Here is a 25,923-nt window from a genome sequence, read left to right as displayed (position 1 = left end):
GGAGTATGTATGGATTTATCTAAGAACATATGATTAACATACAGCTGAGTCAGAAAAATTCCAAGTTTATAATCTTCAGCCCAGGGACCTTTCCATGTCATTGGCCGCTTTATGGACCCAGTTCCATTCTATTTGTCTAGCTTGCAAACACACCACTTCTCCACATTCCACACTCAGATATTTTTTTCTTTCTCTTTTTTTATACGCACACACACACAAACACACATACACACACAGACTCACAGATGTCTTAAAGGGAAGCTGTGGTTTTCCTCTCTCTACACCTCCTTCCACAGGGCTCCAGGGGTTTGGTGGGGTGAGAAAGAGGGGGCTGCTGCAGAGGATCTTGTTTGGGTCTCTGAGATCTGCCCAGCACTGTGTCACTAGCACTGCAGAAGTAGAGGCCGCTGTCAGCAGGATGCACACTCATCACCGTCAGAGTTGAAAATGTTCGGTTGAGATGGTTGATGGGAAATTTGGCCCTGGTAAAACCTTGTTCATATGTGATGCTGGAGTTGTCATTTGAAGCTACCATCAGTGTGAGGCCCTGTTTCGGCAACTGACGATACCAAAACATAGTTTGGGCCTGAAAGTCCATTGCTCGGCACTCGATCTTCACAGAGGTTCCATTCATACAGATAGCCTTGCTTGGATGTTGAGAGACGAGAGCACCAAGTCCTAAACCTGCTGAAACAGAGGTCAAAGAGATGAACGAGGCCAGCAGAACCAGTCAGACATGTCCACAGCCAGAGAACCCACAGCCTCCCTCCCTCACCTTTTTCCCAGCTCCCAGACAATCCTGTTTGTTTTGTAAAATCTTCTCAGACTTCCTAGAATCAGCATCCCCCATCTCTCCTGACTGGTGACTTCTCACCGTACCCTTTACATCCCCAGGGGTATGGATGTTCCCTCTCATTGTAATCAGCAGAAAGTATCCACAATCTCCAGCTATCACCTCACTCACGGCAACACCCATGCACAACCGCCCAAGCTAACGAAATATATAAAAAGGCTCATACTGGGGCTCAGAAGCAGCAGAAGCATCAGCATCTTCAGGGGTTGACCTCACACCACACCTGTCTCAAGAGAGTTGTGACCCTGCTCTTCATTCTTCCTTCCTCCTCCCTTAGAAGGATGGATGACTGCTTACATGATCCTGAGAATGCTCTAATCTGCCCCCTGGTGGTGACCTTTGCCAATGATGTAGGATCCATTACTCTTTCTGACTATCAAAGAACTAACTGTATATATGCTGCTGAAAGGGACCTCAAAAATGTTCAGGTCAACTCCTAATTTTACAGAAGATACACTGAGATCTAGATCACTGAAATGACTGAAACAAGTTTCTTAGCCTTACAAAAGGAAAGGGGAATATGTTTGTGTCGTAAATGGCATTAGAGTCAGTTCTTTACTTCTGTGCCACATCCTCAAATTAACCAAGTACAGTGTAAGCCCTGATAGTTGGATTTTCTTTTTTGTCATGTAAGTGCCTGACTTAAGCTTTGATTGCCAAGGCATTCACTTCAAAGAGGCATCCACTTCAAAAATGGCGATCTCAAATATTCACATTGCCAGCCATATAACTAGATACAGAGCCGGGCCCCCTCCCTTCAGTCCTCCAGCCCAGGCTCCTTTGTTTTAAAGATCTTGATTCATTATGATAAGTGACCACTTGGGCCACTTATTTTTTGTTTTCCCACACTTTAAATTGCTGCTCTTATGTTTTAAATTCACCAATATGGAGTGAGTCCAAAAAACACGAGGCCTCCACCCTCAACCCCAGTGAAAACAGGATCCCAGGCCCTTGCATGCTTTCTCTACTTGAGATCTGGCTGTGTAGCCCCAGCTGTGCCATGTAATTTCTAGGACCTGTAAGTAATAAATTTTTTCCTAGGACGTTCCTAATGGTTATTGCTGAGGGCATCTTGAAATACTGATAATAACCACAGGGCTTGTCCAGCGACAACATTGGTTATTCATAGGCTGAGACAAGCACACAACACCAAGACAACTCATGGAGGTTTATCACCAGAATTATGGGTGGGCATAAGAAGTCCTAGGCTAGAAGTTCAATATTTTTTTATATTAATGATTAGGATACATCCTCATCTTCCAAATGAGCAATTTATTTCACAACTATGTCATGAGAGTCCCCCCTTATTGGTGGACTTAATTCTAAACATGACTATCTATTATAATCTATATGTCTTCATGTAAAGCACTGTGGAGGCCATGAGGATAATTTATTTATAGCTCTTTCACCATGATGCAGGTCATAAGTTATGTATTGGCTAACGGAAATAGCTTCTAGGAGATTTGAGGTTTTACTTCTGCTTTGAACATGATGGGATATTTGTTTTAAATGTCTTACTCTTGGAAATGCATAGCAATTTCAGAGAGACTGAAGGTTTTTTTCCCCAAAGCATTACGCTTTCATTTTTCTATCAACCTCCCAGTTGTGCCTTCACTCAATATCTAGTTCTTTTTATCTGGAGTGGGTAACTAAGAAAAGTGGGATTGGGACTTGATCCATCAAATTATGTTTGTCCTATAGTGACACAGATTTTAATCATAGGAAGTATAATTATTGCATACTAAATATTATGGTATACATAAGACTAATATACGGATTAAATGTCATCTTACAAGCTCCTGTGACTATATTTGTTTCACGGTTGGTAGACATCATATTAGACTGGGACCAACTCCTACTTTAACTGTACTTTTCCCGCAAAGAGTAGGTTAAATTACCTTGTGATGCATTACTTCTGGTATAACATTATGACATATATGGGATAAAGTGGCTGGAAGCCCCCAGATCAGAAGAAAATCTTTCTACTCCTTTTGAGGACCACCAACTATCAGGTACACACCTGTGGTTTATATTACTGTATCAACTTAACTAAGGAGGAAATGCTTTTCCCAGAACCTTTTTCCTGGTATAGTCCTTGATTAGATTTGATCTCAAGAAAATTATTTGCAAATGAAGCAGCTGTTACTATGCTCTGAAGTCATCATTGGTCCAAGGCAGTGAGGAACAGAATCAGAATTACGAATTTATCATATGATGGTAGCTACTCTTCAAAGATGGCACCCAGATGAAACATAACTCCCAGTATTCATGTTTACGTCAGTTCCTTCCTCTTGACTATGGGCTGGCCTGTTGGGGTAGAAACAGATGTAAGATTTTCCAAGATGGAACAGTACCCTTGTAGATCCCACCTGGCTCTCCTGAATGCTCACTTTTGAGGAAGCCAGCCGTTATGTAATAATTTTAACTACCCTGAGGCCACCATGCCATGAGGAGAGCCACCTAACCACATTGAGGGGTTGTGTGAAGAAAGAGAGACATGCCAGGCTGGTCCACAGCTATTTCAGCCACCCCAGGAGAGGAATCAGGTATGTGCACAAAGAAGCCATCTTGGCTGTCCAACCCAGGTTAGCTTTCAGATGTCCCCAGCCTCAGTGACTTTTTGACTGTGACGACTTGAGAGACCCCAGTGGGAACTGTGCAACAAAGACTGTTCAAGCCACAGAACCATGAGAGATAAAACATTTTTATTTTAGGTTACTACATTTTGGGGTGGTGGTTGTTAGCTTGGTTTTCTAAGCTTTTTAAGTGAGAGATATATATATATATAATAGACTGCACAAATCTAAAGTGTATAGCTTGGTAAATTTTCACAAGCGAATACACTTTTGGAACTGTAACCCAGATCAAGATATAGGACATTTTCAGAACCCCAGAAGCCTCCCTCATGCTTCTCTCCAAGTAAACTGAAGATACCCCCAAGTAGCCACTATTTTACCTTCACATACTGTGTACTCTTGCTTCTGGCTTCTTTTATTCAACATTATGTTTATGAGATTCATCCATCCATGATTTTTCAAATAATATTTGATTTTTTGCTATATTTTATTCGATTATATAAATGTAACACAGTTTATCCATTGCATTGTTGACTGACATTTAAGAGTTTTCCAGTTTGAGGTCATCAAGAACAAAGGAGCTGTGATGATATGGTTTTCTCACATATTCCCTTCTTTTTCCTCAAAATTCTGGAATATTTCTTCAGTTTCTATACAATTAACAGTTAGTTCTCTGACTTCTCTAATTTACTACTATTGCTTCCAGCATATTTTTAAATTTAGAAATTGTGTTTATTGTGTTCTTTCATTATATTTTTATATGAATTATTCTTCTTAGTTAATAGATGCAAAGGCTTCTCAAAACTTACCTAGGAAACATTTAGTGATATTTCAACTTTTTAAATTTTTTGGCTTTATTTTCATACAAGAACTCTCTTACAGCTTGATCATGGAAATCAAAGATATTATGAAACTTCACAGCTTTTTAGTGTCAGGACCAATATGAAAAAGTAAATGGTTCAATAGTTTTAGAGCGAACGTTTTAAAATCAAGTAAAGTCCCTATGCTTTGTTTGACAAATTCCTCAATGGACAGAAGAAATCTGTATCCCTTCCAGTTATTCCCAAGATAACAAAGAAGAACAAGACTGTCTCTCTCTTCCTGTCACGCCTTTAATCTCCTTTCTCTCATTGGACAGATAGTCTCACCCCATCCCATGGCCTCTGGAATGTGGCTTGCACACAGGGAGCAGAGAAGTCTAGGGCTGTCTCCCCGACTGCCACAAAAGTCCATGACGGCATCATTTGGCTCAGGAAATAATTGACCTGGGGGTGTCTGTGAACATGCTCTGGACAGTCCAAGTGAAGCATCTTAGATCCATCCCATTCCCAATGATTTCCTCATTATTATCAGAGAGCATTAGTTGCAACGACAGCTTCGAAGGCTCATCACACCACATCAGTGTTTTAAATCCTATTCAGAGGTTAGTGACTCTTTCCAATATCTATATCTCAATATATTGGTCTCTGGGTGAGTCAAGCTACCACAGAATATATGGGAGAAGAAAGCCAGAAATAACCACAGAATCAGGAAGGGATCCAAACAAAAGACATGAAGCCAAGGCTTGTGTTTGATAGTCAAGGAGAGTCTTTCCATATTTTTCCATAATTTGCTTGCCTGAGGAGACACAGGGCTACAAAAGAGAACAGACTCGGCTTCTCAGATTCTTCCAAGATTATTTAAAAATATAGTTCATCCAGTAGTTTTAGTTGGATGCATTGTGAAGGTTAGTCTGAAAAATATAGACTGTCATTCACTTCTGGAAACAGAATTATGTGATCAAATAAAAACTTGCAAACAAATGCAGTCCCAGGAATTAATACCATTTGCCTTCTAATTCCATAGATACGTGGAAGACCACAAAGGGGAAAATATACAGAAAACATAAAGATCATTTGCAAAATAGTATTGACTACCTGTCTGGTGATTACCCACGCAAATATTTCTCTCAAGCCCAACTCCCTCTTCTAAGTGCAGAGTGCATTTACAGGAGCCTACTGAGTTTTTCTATGCAGATGTCCATGGAAGGCCCACAAGCTCTAGTAACTCAATTTTGTTTCATAACTTTGCTCCACTCATTCTTCCAACTTTTCTCTTATTGTCGTGTTCCAAGGGAGGGGGGATTAATCATCTTTATTCTTGATATTATCTCATAGTTCTCTCCTAACATAGGTCCCTAAGCCTGTATCACTCAGGTGGTGCTTGTGCATCTGGTGAAATCCTACTCACCATTAGAGCTTTGTCTCATATTTTGTCTTTTCTTTGAAGCCCTTCCCGGTGTCACCAGACAGAATTGGACATGTTGTTTCTTATACTCCACCAAAACCTCTGATTAAAGTACACGTTTGCTATTAGATTACAGTATTTATCTTCTACACATTTCTCTCCTCACTAGGTTTTTATTGTCTTTCTGAAGAAACAGACCATTTTAGGTTCATCTTTCTTTTCCAGTGTTTGGTGAAATAGAAAACAGAACTGGGTTCTACAATTAACCTCTCTCTTCCCTCCCCTCCTCTTTCTTATCCTCCTGCTCCTCTTCTTTCTCCTCCTTCTTATTCCTCTCTCTCTCATCATGATATAGTCAGACAGATAGATAAATATATAGATATATGCATATATGTCACGTTTAAAACCAAGTTAATGTATCGCTGAAGTCCCTGCCATTCCACAAAGAGCGCTGATGGTGGCAGCTACTTTGGAGGCCTGGTTGAGGTGGAAGGAAGCCAGTAGACCAAGGTACTCAGTCTAGAAAACCCTGCCACCTGGTGGGAAGAAGGGCTTAGGGACACATTTATGCACAGAAATGAGGTGGCAATTCTTCACTGTGTCTCTACTACTGGCACAGAGATACACGGCTGTCTGATTCTTTTGAGTGGATGTCACAGTGAGAGGAAAGAATGCCTTCTTCTTCTGAGAGGCACTGTGGCCTTCAGATACGTCTCCTTTCTGAACAGCATTTACAATGTGCGAGTAGTAGATCAGTCTCAGCCCTTGGCCCAGGTCCTGTCGGTACCAGTACTCGGCACTGTAATCCAAATTCTGTTCACATTCCAGGGTCACATCTCGTCCTTCTCTGAACAGGGATTTTGGGCTCTGAGTGATTCCACCGTCCATGGTGCCTACGGAAGACAGAGAAAGGCTCTGGAAACATAGCCTTTCTTCAAGCCTTTACTGAATTTCCATTTGAGTTTATTCTTCCTTGGGTATCTTTTCATATATTCTTAGATACTTTTTGCTTCTTTCATTTCTTTCCGGAGTTCAATTGACATTTTTTTTAAAATTTCTCCCTGTGTTTGCCATTTCTCTTCTCTTCTTCTGGTTGCAGGTGAGTTATCCTATCTTCAACTGCTTGCTTTAGTGTATTTAACTGTGTTTGGAGTGTAGATTTACACTTTCTTCTGACTCATGATTGTTTTTTGGGAGGAGATGGTGAAAAGCGGAAGATTTCTCCTACTCTATGGATTGTGCTTTCCTCTTGTTCATTTTCATGCTGCTGAGGTGTTTTGCAACATACCCAGCGTAATGGTGCCCTCTCCTGTTGTTCTAGCAAAGTGCAGCCATTTTAGGAAGTTTTCTTTGTTTGTTTTCACGTTGGCAGTGTTCTGAGCCCTCTAGTTTTGTGATTCTCCTCTGTTTTGCGGGACTCTAAGTTTTCCAATTTTCCTTTTTTTTTCTCCTTCACTATCCAATTGTCAGAGGACCCGTCTTCTTTCCTTTGTGACTTTTCTTCTCCTTTAGAAGCTATATATTAGGAACAGGATCCCTTTCAATCACGTGCCTGTCTCTTTAAGCGATATGAGTGCACCTTGAAACCTCCTTCCTCAGGTCCTGTCTGGTCTGACTCAGGGGGTGTCTTTTTCTGGTGGTCTCTCAACCCCCACTCTGGCCCAGTCACTGCCCCTCTTCTGTCTCCTTCGCAGTTTTTCTGCTCCACCACCTCCTCCAGGGAAGGGGCAGAGGGAGCAGGACAATAAAATAATTTCAGAAAGTCCAAAGGCAGAAAACAGCCGAATGACGTGGTTTATACTCCATTCTGGTGAGGGGTCACTTCCTAGGTCTGTATGTTTTTCAAGTGACTTTGCATTCGTCTTCCTTTTGGTTTTCTGAGATTGTTTCAACAAAGCAAATGATATGAACACTTTTCTGTAGGTGCCCAACATCTGTTGCGTGATGAGACTAAGAAATTATTCATGGAGACAACAAAAAGTTGAGGAGATGTGTTTCCATTGAACAGCATTTGGGGACCAGACCTATTTCCTAAATTCCAGACAAATTTATCCAACTCTACTTCCACCATCTCTGGGATATCCCATAGCAGGAGCTTTTAATCCTGGCATCAATACACATACCTGCATAGGTGTTAGGCAAGAGACAAAACCTGGATTATTCCAGAAAGAATAAGAGGAAGTACAGCGTGGTATAAAAAGCACAGCCCTTTGAGCCAGACAAATTTCAGTTTGTATACTGTATCTTTCTCTATTTTCTTTCTTTCTTTTTTGATTTGATAAAGATAAATGAACTCCTGGAACCATGTTTTCTCATGGTGAAAATGAAGACAATATTTCCTTTGCTTAGTTGTCTTGTTGATGAAATGAAATTTAATATTTAAAGCATGCAGTTGAGAACTTGAAATCGAGTATGAAATAAAGAAAAGAGAACTATGTCAGTCAATAAGTGTTTAACCTGAAGAATTATGTCTAGTTTTTAAAAATCTTTACCTATTTCAGGTAACAGAGTCTTAGTTCCTGAGCTTGGGCTGGGATGCTCCATGATATTTCTACAATCCTCACTTATTTCCATCCTTACCCTGCAAAATGCCTGATAGCTGATTTGTTCCCTAATCAAACATGTGCTGTCTCCCAGCCCTCATTTCTTCCCTGGCAGGGCCTGGAAGGTGTTTGTATATTGAGAGGATGGGATTCTGCATTGATGTGGATCAGGATCTGGCACAGGAATACACTGCTGAGTCTCTCAGTTCTGCCAGCTGGATCTTTAAGACACTGGGTCCCTCTTTGGGAAATTCAGCAGAAAAGCGTTTTGCTGACCTTGCTGAATTGTGTATGACTTTGTATTTTTAGAGGTAAATCATGAATTTCAGACTTTCCTACAGGTGACGCTGACACCAGTAAACACGACTGTATACTCTCACCAGGCTGCATCTTGATGTTGCCTCCTGGCCTCTTCCCCTGACCAAGTGTCTTGGGTCCTGGATGACACTGGAATTTGTGGGACCTCAGAAAAGAAAAGATTGCATGAGACAGAGTTGTAATGACAGAGGAAGTGAGTGCCTTACAGTGAAACAAGCCCAGGCAACCTCAAATATCTTTGAAGTCTCCTGAGTGAGTTTAAAAACTCACATCAATTTTGACTTTTACTTCCTAATGCAATACTTTGTTTTAATTTAAATGCTGATACTTTTCAGAAAAATCTCTTGGCAACATGGATGTCCAAGTCATATTTGAGACATAGCTATAGAGCCACAGACAGAGCCCAGTGATGCTGATCCACTAGCCCAGCACTCACCTGCCCCCAGGAGCCAGATGACCACCCAGCAGAAGAGTCTGCTGCCCACGGCCGGCTTGGGCATGAAGGGGAGCCCACAGGCAGGGCCCAGGAAGGGTGCTGACAGCAGCAGCTCAGGGGGCTGGACCTCACAAATGCCTCCTATCAGGCGGGTCTTCCTGTGAGGTCACTATTCCAGTGGATCCTGTTGTCTCTAGTACTGATCTTGTACATCAGTTGAATGGGGCATCATTTGTTCTTAATTATAAATACAAGCTGGCTTAATATGTATTAGTGTGGGGAGTCATGTTGTTCAGGAAAAGTTGAAAGACATTTTCATTATTGGTCCTTAGTTTCTGAAACATTAGTTTTACCACTTCCCTCTCCACTTTTTCTTGTCTTTTTTCCTTTATTTTCCTTTCACTGGCTTATATTCCATTTTTTGTTGCTGAGTAGAGGTAGTGACCAGATGTGATATCTGGGTACACATATTGAGAGACAGGGAAGTGGAGATCAGGATTTTTGGGGAAGAAATTAGAGACAAGAAATGATCTCATTCATTTCCTTTTTTTCCTCCTCCATCTCAGCCAATCAATGGTTTCAAGCACCTTGAGGGAACCTTATTTTGTGGTTATAATTTACCTTTCTCATCACTTGTTATAGTACTTGAATTTTTGATATAAGCAATTGAAAGAACAACCATTAGAAAAACTATAAACTCTTCCTCTCACCTTGTGTCCCCCGAACCTACTTATTTATCTGCATTATCCTCTTTAATCATGGATGGGATAGCTATTTTTGAGGGACTTTTCTTCCTTATACTCTTCCATCCTTTCCTACTCTGTGGCATTGAACAAAAATCCTGAGAAAGCCTACTTTGCCTCAGACATAGTGAAAGGAAGATACAAAGAAGAATAAGGTAGCATCCCACCCTGCTGGATTTCACAGACTCCCTGGAGGAGATGTAACCTGTACTTCTAGAACACTCCAGGCTTTGAGTAATTAAAAAAATTATGTCAACTTTTAGTGCTCAAATAACAATGGCTCACAGACTTTTTCTATTAATAATAGGATCTTAAGGCCTCCCTCAAAGAGTCTTCATTACTTTGGGAAGTACTCTGTAGGCTTCCCCAAATGCACACTTCGTCCAACATGCAGCTTCCATCACCACTTGGAATCAGCTCAGTTATTTCTCTGGGAAATACTCTAATAGCATTGGTGAAAATGCCCATCACTGAGCACCCAGTGCTGAGCCCAAAGGGACTTTTCCTGGATGCTGTTAGACCCACTAATCCTCAGGATGCTAGGGAAGTGTTGGAGTTTACACTGACCTGGGGAAATGAGTTGTCTCCTCATAATCTCTGAGATATCCTTGTTACTTAGGGCCAAAGCAACTCTGCTTCTGTGTAGAATCTCACTGAGCAACTTGTGAATGGTTCCATCAGCTTCTGGTTACCAGTCTTCTGTATCCTGGCTCAAACTCAATCAAAGGATTGAGATAAGGACCTTTCCCTTTTAGTCTCTCCTGTTGGCTACTCCATGTTCCAAACCAAACCTTCTCCCTCCAGACTTAGCTACTAATCACATCATGATGAATATCAATAGATGCAAGCATTGAGTTGTGTGTTGGAATGGGAGGAGTTAAAAAGCGGTGGTCCTAATGTTCTGGTGAGATTGATGCTGATGACATGGTCTCAGCAGCTCAAAAGGCTGTGGGACATTTATTATAATGTATGTAATGCCTTTGGTGCTTGGAACTTACTTGGTCAAACCTCCACTTTCCGACCTTCAAACGCGGCTCTTCTGATAAAACTTCAGGTAACCTTCCCTCTGCCATGAGCAAGCGAAGGGCTGAAGGTTCTTTTCAGTGGCTAAAGCCTTAGAATATAGTCCTCACTTTTCCTCCTCGTTCCCTCTCATTTAAAGCCCTGGTAATGCGCCCCACCCTTCACAAGGGAACACTTCTTAACAGGGTACAGATTGCCTAAACTACAGACAGATGGATAAGAAAAATTAATTGGGCAAATACTGAGTAAGTTTAGGAGATAAGTAGGGTGGAAAATATCACTTAATTTCATTTGTCCCTCTCCAAACAAGTAAACTGGCTTAGACACTTTGCCAAACACTTTTGGATTTCCTTTCCACTGTTAGTAGCATTATAAACTTCAAAGCTGCTAAGAGACTAGATATTAGTTGTTCTCACTACGAAAATGTAATAATAATTATGTGACATGTTAGAGGTGTTAATTAACCCTATGGTAGTAATCATATTGCAATAAATAAATGTATCAAATAAACAAATTGCACATCTTAAAGTTAGACAATGTTGTGTGTTAATTATATCTCAATTTAAGAAATGGCTTTTTTGAGGTATAATTGACATACAAATAAACTGCACACATTTAAAAAGTGTTGACATATATATGCAAACATGGAACCACCAAAACAATCAAAATAGTGAACATAGCCATCGCCCCAAAAAGTTTGTTTGTGTCATGTTGTAATCCATCCCTCCCAACCCTTCCCACACCTATCCCATCCCTAGGCAATCACTAATCTTTCTATCACTATAGATTTGCTTGCATTTTCTAGATTTTCATATAAATGGAAGAATATAATATATATTCATTTGTTTCAGGCTTATTTCCATCACCATAATTATTTTGAGACTCAGCTACATTATTATGTACATTGCAGTCAGTTATTTTTTTAAGCCACCTAAAGAGTACATTTACTGAGAAGTTTTTAAAATGTTCAATAATTTTAGAAGATTGGCAAGTTCATCAATAATATTGATATACAATACAAATTAGACAACACATTCTCCTATTTACAATGGTAGCTCTTGAAAATATACTTTTTTTCTGAAATTCAAGCTAGAATATTTGACATCTTTTTAGGTGGAGTTGCTTTATCTTTTTTTGAGAGAATAATTGAAGTAATAATTCACATACCTTAAAATTCAACATTTCAAAGTGTATAATGCCGTGGTTTTTAGTATATTCATAAAGCTGTGCCATCATCACTACCATCTAATTCTAGAACATTGTCATCACCTGTAAAAGGAACCCATACCAATTAGATGTCACTTCCCATTCACTCCTCCCTCTAGCCCATGGCAACCATTATCTACTTTTCGTCTCTGATTTTTGCCTATCCTGGACATTTTATATAAATCGAATCATACAATATGTGCCCTTTTGTGTCTGGTTTCTTTCATGTAGCATATCTTTTTCAAGGTTCATCCATATTATAGCATACATCATAACTTTGTTCCTTTTTATGACTGAATATTCTGTTACATGAATAGACCACATCATGTTAACCTACCCATTAATTGATAGACGTTTGAATTGTTTTCATTTTTTTGGCTATTGTGAAAAATGTTGCTCTAAATGTGTGTGTAAAATTTTTTATGTAGACACATACTTTTGATTGTTTTGGGTATACACCTAGGAGTGAAATTGTTGGACTACGTGATAATTCTGTGTTTAACTTTTGAAGAAATGCCCACTATATTACTCAATGGCTGTACCATTTTACATTCCCACCAGTAATGCATGAGAGTCCTAATTTCTCCTTATCTGCATCAATATTTGTTGCTATCTGTCATTTATATTACACATTAGTGAATATGAAATCGTATCTCATTGTGATTTTGATTTTGGATTCCCTAATGATTGGTGATGCTGAGCATCTTTTCATGTAATAATTGGCCATTTGTATATCTTCTTTGGTTACATGTGTACTTAGATCTTTTGCTCATTTTTTAATTGGATTATTTATCTTTTTGTTGTTGAGTGCCAGGGTTCTTTATATATTCTGGATCCAAGTCTCTTGTGAGATATATATGATTTGCAAATATTTATCTCACTCTAGGGGTGTCTTTCCCTCCTCGAAAGTGTCCTTTGAAGCCCAAAACTTTTTTCAGTTTGAAAAAGTCCAATTGATCTAGTTTTTTCTTTGGTTGCCTGTGCTTTTAGTCCATATTTAAGAAATCATTGCTGATTCCATGGTCATAAAGATTTACATCTGTGTTTTCTTGCAGGAATTTTATACTTTTAGCTTTTATATTTAGGTCTTTGATTCATTGTGAGTTAATTTTTGTTTATGGTGTGAGGAAGGAATGAAGCTTCACTCTTTTGTACATGGATGTCCAGTTTTCCCAACACCATTTGTTAAAAAGACTGTTCTTTCCCAATTTTATGGTCTTGGCACTCTTATTTAAAATCAATTCCCCATAAATGTATGGATTTATTTGAGGAGTCTCAATTCTATCCCTTGATCTATATTTCTATCCTGTTGCAGTTTAACGCTGTCTTGATTTCTGTAGTTTTGTAGTAAGTTTTGAAATTGGAAAGTGACTTGTCCAACATTTATCTTCTTTTTCAAATTGTTTTAGCTATTTTTAGTACCTTGGACTTCCATATGAATTTTAGCATCAATTTGTGGGAGAAGAAAGGTAGCTGAAATTTTGGAATTTTGATAAGATCAATTTGGGGAGTTTTGCCATCTTAACAATATTAAGTCTCCCAATCCAAGATCATGGGGTATCATTCAATTTATTTAGATCTTCTTTAGTTTCTTTCTAGCAATATTTTACACTTTTCAGTGTACATTTCCTTCACTTCTTTTGTTAAATTTATGCTTAGGTATTTCATTATTTTGATGCATTGGACCCCTGAGAAACTCTAATTGCAATTATGTACGTCTTAATAGTAAAAGTAAAGAGATATGGATTAGCTTTTACTTCTCCAGAATGGTTTTCTTATTATATATAACAAGATTTAGGTAAGTGGAGGCAGTAATAAAGCAAAACTGTTAGTAAAAATAAAGCAGATTAGATTACTTTTTAAATCTGGTACCGTCCTCTGCTGGGGAGGGTCAGGAAGGGGAGGAAAAGTCGATGTATGCGTTTATGTGGATGTTTTAGTGTGTGTGTATGTATGTGCCTGTACACACGTGTGTGTGCAAGTATGTGGATGTGCATGTGTGTGTGTAAGCCTTGCAGCATGGGCAGCAGTGGGCGAAGACACTGGCCATGAAAGGAGGAGAAAGGGGGTTTCTTTTAGCTCTAAGGATATCCATGTGTATACCCCTAACGTACCTCAATTTTAGAATGACCTCAAGTAGATTCCTTTGTTGAACAGTCTCTCTTGTATGCAATCCCTAGATTTGTTGACCATCTTGTTATTCTCAAAATCAAAGGATCATGTTCATCTCTTTAATCTCTCTCACTTATTACAACAGATAATTGTTCAAATTCTGTCCATACTATACCTCAAGAATCCATTCTCCTCTTTTTCATTGAGACCTCGCTCTTGGGCAGTCCTTAAAAGCCCAATTTTAGCAAGAATCCTGTTAGGTCAGTTAGCCAGAATCCCCAACCTGCAATAGCTGAGGATTTTTGATATCTGACACAATTCCTCATGCCCCTCTATCCTCCAGATGGTGTCTGACCATCCTGACCTGCCTTCAGCAAGAATCCTGCAAAGTCAGTTCAGCCAGAATCCCCCTTACCCCGATGCTTCCTCTTAGTAATTCTCCAGCCACTGACCCCCTCCCCTCCCTGCTCCTTGGCTGCAAATTCCCACTTTTTCTTGTTGTATTAGGAGTTGAACCAAATCTGTCTCCCCTGACTGCAAAAACCAACAGCACAGTTCTCCTGAATAAAGACTGGCTTATGGTTTTAACAAACGTCTGAATAAAATTTTATTTAACAAAATGCACTGCAATATTAATAACCAATTTACTTTCAACAGAGGGATGTGACAGTTTGTGTCATGATCCACAATGGCATGTTAGTTTATTGTCCAAACAGAGACCCTTTAATATGTGGAAGAGGGTGCTATTAATAATTATGCAAGAACAGGCTTAAGTCAGGGCTGCCACGTTGAACCAGAGCCTTTGATTGTCCTGGGTGGTCAGCTTTCTGCCATGTTCCTTTACCGCCATCTGGCAGCAGTGGGGGAGATTGCAGGAAATGTATACCGCTCTCTTTGACATGACCACATTTCAAGTCAGAGTGAATCCTGAGGCATACAGGAATGACCTATTATGTTCTTTCCAACCAGATGTTCTCTGGATCAGTATTGTCTACATGTACAGTTATGCTCAGGTATTGCCAGATGGTTGTGACATGTCCTCCACAGCAATCCCTGGTGGGCACATATGTGGGAAAAATGGAGCTATTGAGTCAAAGAATCATAGTTATATTGGATCTTGGAGGCCAAATCATGCAAGCCTGTAGCTCTAAAGAAAGAACACTGAGTCCCAGAGAGGAGAAGGCACTTATCAATGTCTTACAAATTAAAAAAAGAAAAAAACCCAGAGTTGGGATCATGAAGCAGGTTTCCTGACTCCAATTCCAGTGTCCATGGACCTGGGACCTGCTAGAGAGAGAAGGGAGAAGCTGAGTGTTTGAAATCATAAGTGCTCCCCTGGATTTGAGGTTTGAATTTCCTGGAATAGTCCCTGAATGAAAATTATTCATCAGTGTTTCTCTGGCTTCTTTTCTCTCAAGCGAGTATGGTTGCTGTACCCTCATAGTTATTCCTACTTAATCCCTGCCCTTAAGGGACTGTCAGATTTGTAGAGAAGGCAGAGCTGTGATAAAAGGACTCTAATAAACTTGCAGTAATCAACGTTTTGTTGCTCCACAAGAAGTCATCGCCTCTATGGGGTACATTGATGGGTACAGAGTTTGCAAGGGAGTTGTTTGAAACAAAATTAGTAGGAATTTCTTAGCATCTTGGTCGGATAATATCAGCTTCAAATATCTGGTCTCAGCACTTGAAAATTTCCTGGTGGGAGCCTTCATTTCTAAACTTGGAATCCACAGACAACCTAATCTGCATTTTTTAGGGATTTCAGAAGCCCATCTCCAAAATTAAGAGATAATTTATGGTCTTGCTCTCTTACTGATTGCAGTTGGAGCTGCAATGATCAGTCTGATTCTTTCTTCTGAGGCAGAAAGACGGGGAAGGAGTCTTTTCAAATGTCCTAGAGTTCAGGGGAGAGGAGGGTAGCCAGTGAGTTTGCACACTGGAAGAACTGGCCCAGCAGCACTGTGCCAATGCTTCTGTGGTGCAGAGATACAGAGGTGAATCCCCAAGCTCTGCGGGATGGATCTTCAGGGTGGAATATGTTCCATTAGGTCTTTTGGCTAAGAATCATTCCTTGGACATCCCCAACTCATCTGCAGTGTTTTGGTATTGGAAAGAAATCAGAAATTCCATTTCCTGCTTCAGATTATGTTGGTACCAGTAAACAAATATGTGGCCAGAAATTGGATCGCATTTCAGAATCAACCCCATCCCATCTCTGTGATCTGTGGCTGAGGGTCTGGCTGACTCCAGGGTCTGTGTGTCCTGTGGGAGAAGACAGAAGCCATAGAGAGTGCAGAGGAGCCCTGGGAAAGCATCCTCTACACAAATTCTTATGTACCCCTGATCTCACCTGCTCCCAGGACACAGAGTCCCCTGGCAGAGGAGCCTGGTGTCCATGGCGAGATCAGTGCAGCATGAAGCTCTGCCAGCAATGGTTTCTCATGCACAGCAGCAAAGAGGAATGGAAATTCTGGGCTCCCCTGAGGCCCACAAGGTAGGATCTAGCCATGACATCACAGTCCCTGGCAACACTCACAGTTCCAGGGGCAGCTTCTGCAGGAGAGGGGGAATCCTTGGTCAAATGTTTGGTCTCAACTATATTTTGTTACATGGATGATGTAAACAAGCACCAAAAACTGTTGAGTGTTCTTGGGAAAATTGAAGTTTAAAGGAAACATAAGTGGTATGGAAAAGGGAAAAAGAGAGAGTGAGAAGAAAAAGAAAAAGAAAAGGAAGAAAATGGTAGAGCACTACAATGGTGTTGCTGTTTATCAAGCTCATAAAGTTCTCTTGGCAGAAGTTCTTGAACAGAAACAGGAATCACCAGGGGCTTGGCGAAATTATATTTAATACTATAACCCACCTCCAGAAATTCTGACTCTAAAATTCTGACCTTATCCTAGAATATACCTGTTTAACTTAAGCCTCTGTTCATACTGAGGCAAGTTGTCTCAGATAGAACTTTAAATTTATTTTTCAGTAGAGATTTTATTTTATTTTTTTTTGAGGAAAATCAGCCCTGAGCTAACATCTGCTCCCAATCCTCCTCTTTTGCTGAGGAAGCCTGGCCCTGACCTAATATCTGTGCTCATCTTCCTCTGCTTTATATGTGGGACGCCTACCACAGCAAGGCTTGACAAGCAGTGCGTATGTCTACACCCGGGATCTGAACCAGCGAACTCTGGGCCTCCGAAGTGGAACGTGCGAACTTAACCGCTGTGCCACTGGGCTGGCATCTTGAGTAGAAATTTTTAATAGACTAAACGAACAAAAGAGAAGAGTACTTAATGCATTATATTAGAATGTTAAAATTTAAATAGAACCAGAGGAATTTTCCCAAGAAAGGGAATATTTAATGGATAGATATAGGTTCTGGAAACTGCACTAAAAAGAAAAATGAATACATAGGAAATAAAAAACTAATTAACAACAATGTGAATGAAGCTGAGGGAAGAGCAATTTCTGGGATTTAGAGTATAGTCACTATTGTCAAATGCTGCAAAGAGATAAAGCAGCAGAGAAATAAATTCAATCTTTGGTCTAATAAGTATATAATGTTAATATTTAGGAGAATCATTTCAGAAGGATGGAAACATAGCATGAAAAAGCTGAAGATGGCATCCAAAGGAGTGATTCCTCAGTGATGAAAGCAAAGGTGAGGGTCACTAACAGTAGATGAGACTTGGAGAGGTCCATCAATGGACACTAAGGAGCACTCATTTGTGAGCGCTAGAAAAGGAGCTTGAAATAAAGATCCATATATTAGAAAGACAAGACAAGTGAGAGCTTCTCTTTTAAGGGGTGACAATGAACCTCTACCTGAGAAAAGAAGTATATTTGGACTTCTGGGAGTAAGATAAGTGGGTTCCACTTACATTGACATAAGAGCAGGTGTGACTAGAAAGACTATGTAAACTTCCCTAAAACTGAGTGATGGGTGGTGCAGAAATGACCAGTTTTGTAAACAGAATGGATCATCAAATTTTAGCAGAGGTCTTTTGAGCTCTATATCTGCTCTAGTGGGTGGAATGGCCTCCCTAGGTAGAGTTAAAGACATGATGCCACCTTTCACTTCCATTGATGTCGAATGTATTGACCCTCATTACAATCTGGATCAGATACTTCAGGGTTTCTCAACTCTCAGCACATCAAGCTTCAATTGTCTGCACTTTAACTGTTTTTCCACTGAGAACACATTAATACACCTCCTCTCTCAGCTCTATAGAAGCTAATTAGCAACTTTGTGGGGTCTGAAGTTGTCACTTAAAATGAACATGCTTTTTGTGTTATCTAGATTTACTCCTTTAAAAGAAACTAGCCAGAGTCTTTGCTTCATCTAACATTGTTCTAAAATCTAAGGATTTTATCCCCTCTCTGATTCCTTCTCTTTTCCTAGATTCTCTGTGTCCAGCAAATGTTTTAATTAACCTTCACTCCTCACTTGTGATGGAATTCTAGAGTGTCCTGGCCCCTAAGTAGAGAATTTCTCTCTTTGAAATCTTTGATCCATAAGGTCAAAGTAAAAGGCCCCAGTCACCATGTTGTTCAAAACAATCCAATACTTTCAGCTAATGCTGAGTTTTCTGAGAACATGTTCTTGAGTAAAATAGAATCATTTTTTTCTGTTTTATGGACTCATACCCTTTCGTGAAAGAAAGTTGAGTTGGTCCTTCTCAGCATGGCTGAAGCATTGACATCAGAATCTATAATCTTCTATTCACTATGAGATCAAGAAAGAGAGGAAACGATTTATAATAAGGGAGAATAATGGGACCAACAAGGTGGACAGAGAAATAAGAGTTGACAAATCAGCCATATCATGATTCCAGGACTTCATTGCAACCTGTTCCTGAGAAACCCCTGTGTTCTTGTTTTGGGGTTCTGGGGGACAGACATTTAGCCTCACAGTAAATTACCCTTTGGCTCAAGTTAGCTCTAGTTAGTTTCTGTCATTTCTTTTCAAGCTAGTAAACCACCGGCTTCCTGAGCTGGGCCGAGGAGGAGTTTGTGCACGAAGATGAGCTAATATTGAACACTGTGGATTCACCGCTGGCACAGAGATACACGGCTGAGTCCTGCAGCTCTGTGGAGGGATCTCCAGACTACAGGGTGAGTTTGGGGGACACTCAGCTGAAAATCTCTCCTTGGGCATCTCTGTTTCATCTAAGATATTTTCATTCTGGAAGGAAATCAAGAACTTGAACTCTTTTGCCAGGTTTTGTTGATACCAGAAAATAAAAGGGTGTCCTTTTTTTGGGACACAATACATTTTTACTTTCTGTTCTTTCCCTTTAATCACTTGCCGTGGAGTCTGGGTGACTTCTGCATCGAGGACGCCTGTGAAGAAAGCAGATGAGAGTTAGAGACGTAGCCCATGAGGGAGTCTGATGGCATGGCCGACATGCTTAGGGCAGGAGCTGACAAGTTCAGAACAGCCTTACCTGCACCCAGGAGATGACTGAGGACCATGAAGCAGATGAATATTGGACTCATGGTAGAATGAGGGGAGGAACAGAGGCAGGGGACTTTCTCTGAGGCTTTTTCATCCCCTGTGAGAAGCTGCTCTGTGACGTTATCACTTCACAGAATCCAATAGACTTTATACAAAGATGCCTTTACTTTCATCACGGAGGAATCATGAGGAATCATTCCTTTAGATGCCATCTTCACCTTTTTCAGGAATACTTCCATTCTATATACTCCTTCAAAAGTATTCTCCTAAAGATTAACATTATATACTTAGTAGAACGAAAACTTATTTTTGTTTCTCAGTTGCTTGATCCCTTTGAAGCATTTGACAATACTGACTATATCCTAAGTCCTGGAACTTTCTCTTCTCTCAGTTTCGTTCACATCATTTTCAATTAAATTTCTTATTTCCTGTCTATTGATTTTTAACATGCAATTTCCAGAATCTATACATATCTATTAAATTTAGAATCCTACTCTATAGAAGTAAAGAGAACAGAATATCTGGAGCTACTGTACTCAGTCATTGGAAAACAGGCAGCACAGGACTGTGATTCTCCTACAGCAAGAAAACATGGGATGATGTCTACACACGGTGAGGAGGGGATAACAGAGACAGAAAGTTTCCTGAGCTGTGGAGACCAAGGTTGAAAGATAGAGGGGACAGAAGCAGCTAGAAATTGTGAGGAAGACTGCCAGAGGGGCGGACGCTCCACCAAGAACTCCAGAAATCTTCACAGGGATCAGAATGAATTTTTGTTTCCACAGAAATCTGTGTCTGTGTAAATAGAAACTTCAAAAAATACTAGAGAGGGACCCACAGAAAAGATTCACCACCATCCCCAGAATGGCCATCATGCTTTAGTAGTGGGACAAAATTAGGCTAGAGCAGGAGTTGGTAAATTACAGCCCGGGGGCTGGCCACTTGTTTGCACAGTTATAATGGGGGGAGAAGCGCTTCCAGAATGGCAGCATGAGGAGCTCTGAGTACCCTCTTCCCAGAGAAAAAACATAGCTGCTGAAAGTTTAGAAACAAGCATTTAATGCCTCTGAAAATTGTCCCAAGAGCATACAGTGAATAGAGAAAGACTTATTTGAGAAAATCTACTCTCTCTCACTAACGGCAGGAAGAGTCTGTGGCATTGGAGTCATGACTCCCTTCCTCCTGCACCACCCCAAGCTCCGTGTAACAGATGCTCTGCTCCTTGTGGACATGGTGGAGAACACAGGGGTCCTTCAGTTTCTCCCAGTGAGGGGCAGGCTGCCAGCATTTCTCATTCCCACCAGCTCCATGTTGTAGAAACTGTGTTGCTGGTGCTGCCCATAGTTCTGGACTCCCTTCTTCTACCTGGTGCCCTTGCCCACTCATAGGCTGGGCCCTCTATTCCAGAAACAACAGGCCAAGAATACCAGGTCCCAATCTTCCTCATTCTGGCTTGCTCATTGTGTAGAGTTTCCATGTGAGAGGGGCAAGTCAAGAAGATGAGGGCACACTACCCCATCCAGGGACCCACTCAGAGCAGGGGTATCATTCCGAGAGGAGTGGGCCACTGCCCCTGCCCCCAGTTCTGGAGCCATGTGCAGAGGTTCTGCTCATGGGAGAGGCAGGCCATAAGGACAGAGCTTCATAGCTCTGCTATGACTTAAGGATCGGCCGTCTTGCTGAGATTTTCTTAGAACTGTACTGCAACCTAAGGCTTCCTTTTTTTCATCTCTTGCTTCTTTCCACCCTTTCCTCCTTTCTTCCTTTCCTTTCTCTTTATAGTGGTCAGATCTGCAACACAGTATAACGGCCCATCCTCCTCGGCTTCCTTCCCATTTTCTCTCACAGGCATTTTCTCTACCAAATCTCTTGCATGACTAATCCAGGCTTGGAATCTACTTCTTGGAGGACCTGAACTAAACAATCTCTCTTAGGTGGGTTTGGGGCCCTCCATAAGGGTCACAACCAGTATAAAGCTGTGCTGAGGAAACTGAAATTTCTAGAAAATAGTTCCTGTAAATCCATATAATGGCACTGGATCTTCACAGAGATTCTACTCTTAAAATACGTCCTTATTTGGCCTTGGGGAATGAAAGTCCTGAACAAAAATGAGAGAGATTAGAGGAGGCTGCAGCTTGGATGAGACGTAATCCCAGGAAGAAACTGCTCACTCCTGTCGAAGTGCGATCATGCAGTATTGGTCCTTCTGTGACAGGCTTATGTCACTTGGCATAATGTTCTCAGTGTTCATTCATGTTGTGTATATTAAAGAATCTCCTTCTGTTTTTGACTGAATATTTTATTGTATGTGTATACTACATTACACTTAAAATTTTAAGGGGGCAGATCTCATGTTAAGTGTTCTTACCACAAGAACAACAATAAAAACCACTCACTCTTGCTCCCTTACTCTCTCTAAAATCCCAGAACATCCAACATCATGACTTCATGTTTATTTTCCAGATTTTTCTATCAGATTCTCCTAAGATTTGATTACCTCCTTCTTTGAATGTGTCCCCACAGTTTTCGTGAACTTCGCACCCCTAGAGAAGAAGGGAATTCTCTGCTGCTCTGCTTAACAATGTCCAAACATTCCCCTTTCCACCTCCTTCTCCTTCGTCATATCTCTCAAAGCCATCCAGGTATAAGGATCAGACAGGGCACCAGAGCAGCAGAAGTATCTACATCATCAATCTCGAGTGTTACATTTTATCTGGGCCTGAAATGAGATGAGTCTCTGCTCTTCATTTCTCTCCTCCCCTTATTCAGGAGGATGTGGAGTGTTTACATAATCTCAAGAAGCTCCAATCTACCCAATGGTTGAATTCTTTGGCCATTTCAATCAAGATGTACCAATTTTCTAAGCCATATCATGGAGCCATAAAATGCAGGAAAAGGCCCCAGAGACATCTATCCCCAACATCTCATTTTATGAAAGAAAAAATAGAAATCTGGGCAGGTGAATGAAGACACAAGCTTTAATAATTTGTGAGAAAAGGGGTGTAGATATATGGTGAGTACAAGAGAGAGGAAAAGCAGGACATTGTAGTTAGATGGGAGTGGCCCAGAAGACAGTTTTTAGCTTCTCTGATTTTTACTTAAAATTAGCAGAATTGGATCTTGGATAGCACTTCTTCGGCTCTTGATTAAAAAGTTGGAAGCATGTGACTTTGTTGTTGACTATATGTGGTGGAGTAATAAACAAATCGCTTAATAGGCGTATCTATGTGTTCTTCAAAATTAAAATGAGGACACAGTCTCATCCTCTGAATCTCATGCTAGAGGATTCCAATTCCTTCTCCCACTGATGAACTTTATTCGCCCATGCATCCACTTATTCAATGAGTCATCATAAGTATTTTAACTAGTAAAGACCATAAGATATTGGTTTTTAGAAAGCTGTTCTAATAGATTGCAGAAATCCCTTTGGTTTCAAACAAAACACAGTGAGTATATTTTTTATTAATGTTAAAAATTGGGGCAAATTCTAGTAATTTTAATACACCTTCCAGAGCACAGCATCTAGCTTTTGATATGAGTTCTATTTATGTGTAACTTACATGATTCATAGACAGATTTCTATCAGGCAAAATGGTTAAATACGTTCTATAATGTATGCCCCAAGCAAATCATTTGTCTTTAAATTTGACACAAATTGTGAGACCACATCTACTTGCCTGCAGGGGAAGTTTCTTCTCCTTAGGGCAAGGATTCGTGAGAGTGGGGCTACATCTTTCCTGGGCCTGCTCTTTAAAGTATTTCTAAGTCTGCAACTTAGATTAAAAAAAAAAAAAAAACACTGAAAAAAAGTTCCTGTTTATCTACTGAAGCAAACAGAATGTGAGATTAAGGTAATTCTGGGAAAATACCACAAACTGAATATTGGGTAAATATAAGCACTTTCCTATTCTTAGCCTGTCAACAGTTTTTCTTGTTTTATGCCCAACTTCTGTCTACAAAGGAGATAAAGACAGTCATAAACCCACTTCCTATTGTTGAAGGAGGGGTGGGAGGTCTAAGAAGGTCCTTGCATCTGGGAAACAGAGGTTTATGCACAGTGGGGAGGCAGTGCTTTGGCTCTGTGTTTCTGCTGGCACAGAGATACACTGCTGAGTCCCCCACTCCTGGGGAGCGGATGCTAAGAGAACAGAAGGAAGTGTTAGGCCGGCTGGGTAGGAAGTTGTCGGAGGTGTCTGTTTCATTGTTAAATTCTTTATCATAGTAGTAGAACAGCAGCTTTGGGGCTTGGCTCGGCTTCTGTTGGTACCAGTACATGAGCTCATGACTCAGATTCTGAGAACAACTCAGGTTCACTGGATTTCCCTTCCTGGTAATCTGGTATCTTGGGTTCTGGGTGACCATGGCACCCATGTGACCTGCAGAGAAAGGAGGAAAATTTAGAGACAGAGTCAAGAAGGAGACAGATATTGCTGCCATAAAAAGAAGGCATGTAAATGAGGACACAATAGCTTCAGTCAAAGATGTCCTTTCAGACTGGGACTCACCTATTCCAAGGAGACAAAGGGTCACACAGTGGAGAAGCCTGAGATCCATGGCAGGGCCAGGACAGGAACAGGGTGTCTGTCTGTTCCAGACTCTGATCTCTGTGTTGAGAGGTGGGAGTTCAGAGAGTCCCTGGTCCCTGATAGGTAGATCTCCCTGTGATGACAGTGCTGCTGTTGACTTCACCATGGTGGGGGTCACTCCTTGGTGTGATATTAGACAGAGCTTCCCACTTGGCAAGGGAGTCTGGGCTTGGCTGGACCATGTATGAAGCAGATGTGTTCCCTTATTTGTCCCTGTTCCTATATCTGCCGCATGTTCATCCAGGCCTCTCCTTCTCACTCCTAGTTTATTAAATCCTGTAAGGCAGCTCAGAGGTTTCTCAACACATGACTACTCTTACTAAAGTCTCACTTATAAACCTGTTGAGATAATCTCTTTTTGTTCTGTTATCCACATAGCAGATGGATTACTGATGTCTGCAAATTATCCCCACCTTTATATAGAAACCAAGCCTGGAATTTCTCTATCTCCATCCACTTTTCAAAGACTATCAAGGAACCTCAAGGAACTATCAAAGAAGATTTTTGTCTCTCTGTGGCATCATAATGCCCCCTTGTGGCCAGTAGAAAAGTGTCTAGAAGCAGCCTTCCTACCCTGTGGAAACCTGTGCAGTAGTGTGAGATAAAATAGGGCTTAGAAATGTATCTAGTTTCTCATTCTGCTCCAATTGGATCTGTAACCCTCAGACCGCCACAATAGCAGTGTCTGGCAAGCCTCACTAAAAGTAATACAGCTCTATTGCAGCCCCTGGAAGTGACCTCAGAATGTTTAGGATTGGCTAACATCCATCTATATATAGAATTAACTCATGCTTTTTATACTAACAAATCAGACCCTATGGATAAAGGAAAATTAACTTTAATTTGTAATGATTTATGTGCTTCTTCCACTCAAAAGGAGATTTAAAAAAGTATTTGGAAATGGGTTTGTGCTCAACAAATGTAACTTACACCTATCGCTGCCATTAACATCATTATCAGCGAGAAACCTACAAACCCAGTAGTAAATGCATTTTCTTTGTATTTTTAACCTATTTTTTAAGTTGAGGTTATGATAGTTTATAACATTGTGAAACTTCAGTTGTACATTATTATTTCTCAGTCACCATATAAGTGTGCCCCTTCATCCTTTGTGCCCACCCGCTAACCCCCATCCCCCAGGTAACCACTGAACAGTTCTATTTGTCCATGTGTTTATCTCCACAATTGAGTACAATCATACTGTGTTTGTCTTTCTCTGTCTGGTTTATTTCACTTAACATAATAGCCTCAAGATTCATCCATGTCGTGTGAATGGGATGGTTTTATTTTTTTATGGCTGAGTAGTATTCCATTGTATATATATACCATCTCTTCTTTACCCAGTCATCAGTCTATGGACACTTGAGTTGCTTCCACATCTTGGCTATTATAAATAATGCTGCAACGAACATAGGGTTGTATAAGTTTTTTTGCATTGTTGATCTCAAGTTCTTTGGATAAATACCCAGTAGTGGGATAGCTGGGTCATAAGGTATTTCTATTTTTAGTTGTTTGTGAAATTTCCATACTGTTTTCCATAGTAGCTGCACCAGTTTGGATTCCCATCAGCAGTGTATGAGGGTTCCCTTTTCTCCACAACCTCTCCAACATTTCTTTTCTCCATTGTGTGTTCTTGGCTCCCTTGTCAAAAATTAGTTGTCCATAGATGTGTGGGTTTATTTCTGGGCTCTCGATTCTATTCCATTGATCTGTGTGTCTGTTTTTCTGCCAGTACCATGCTGTTTTGATTACTACTAACTTTGTGGTATATTTTGAAGTCAGGGAGTGAGATAACTCCAGCTTTGTTCTTTTTTCTCAGGATTCCTTTGGCTATTTGGGGTCTTTT

At 40.5% G+C, this 25,923-nt stretch overlaps 1 pseudogene and 1 gene segment (V, D, J or C); both read right to left on the bottom strand.

The window, feature by feature from the left end:
* Positions 1-250: 250 nt before the first annotated feature.
* LOC124243382 (T cell receptor beta variable 20-1-like) lies at positions 251-1,093 on the bottom strand. The segment is given in 2 exon segments: positions 251-684; positions 1,020-1,093. Coding segments are annotated over 2 exon segments (465 nt in total).
* A 5,081-nt stretch (positions 1,094-6,174) lies between these two features.
* LOC124243381 (T cell receptor beta variable 19-like) lies at positions 6,175-19,532 on the bottom strand (annotated as a pseudogene).
* Between the last annotated feature and the right edge of the window lie 6,391 nt (positions 19,533-25,923).

Source organism: Equus quagga, chromosome 8, assembly GCF_021613505.1.
Source record: "Equus quagga isolate Etosha38 chromosome 8, UCLA_HA_Equagga_1.0, whole genome shotgun sequence".
In the NCBI taxonomy this organism is placed as follows: Eukaryota; Metazoa; Chordata; class Mammalia; order Perissodactyla; family Equidae; genus Equus; species Equus quagga.
This window is presented reverse-complemented; position numbering and strand designations above follow the sequence as displayed.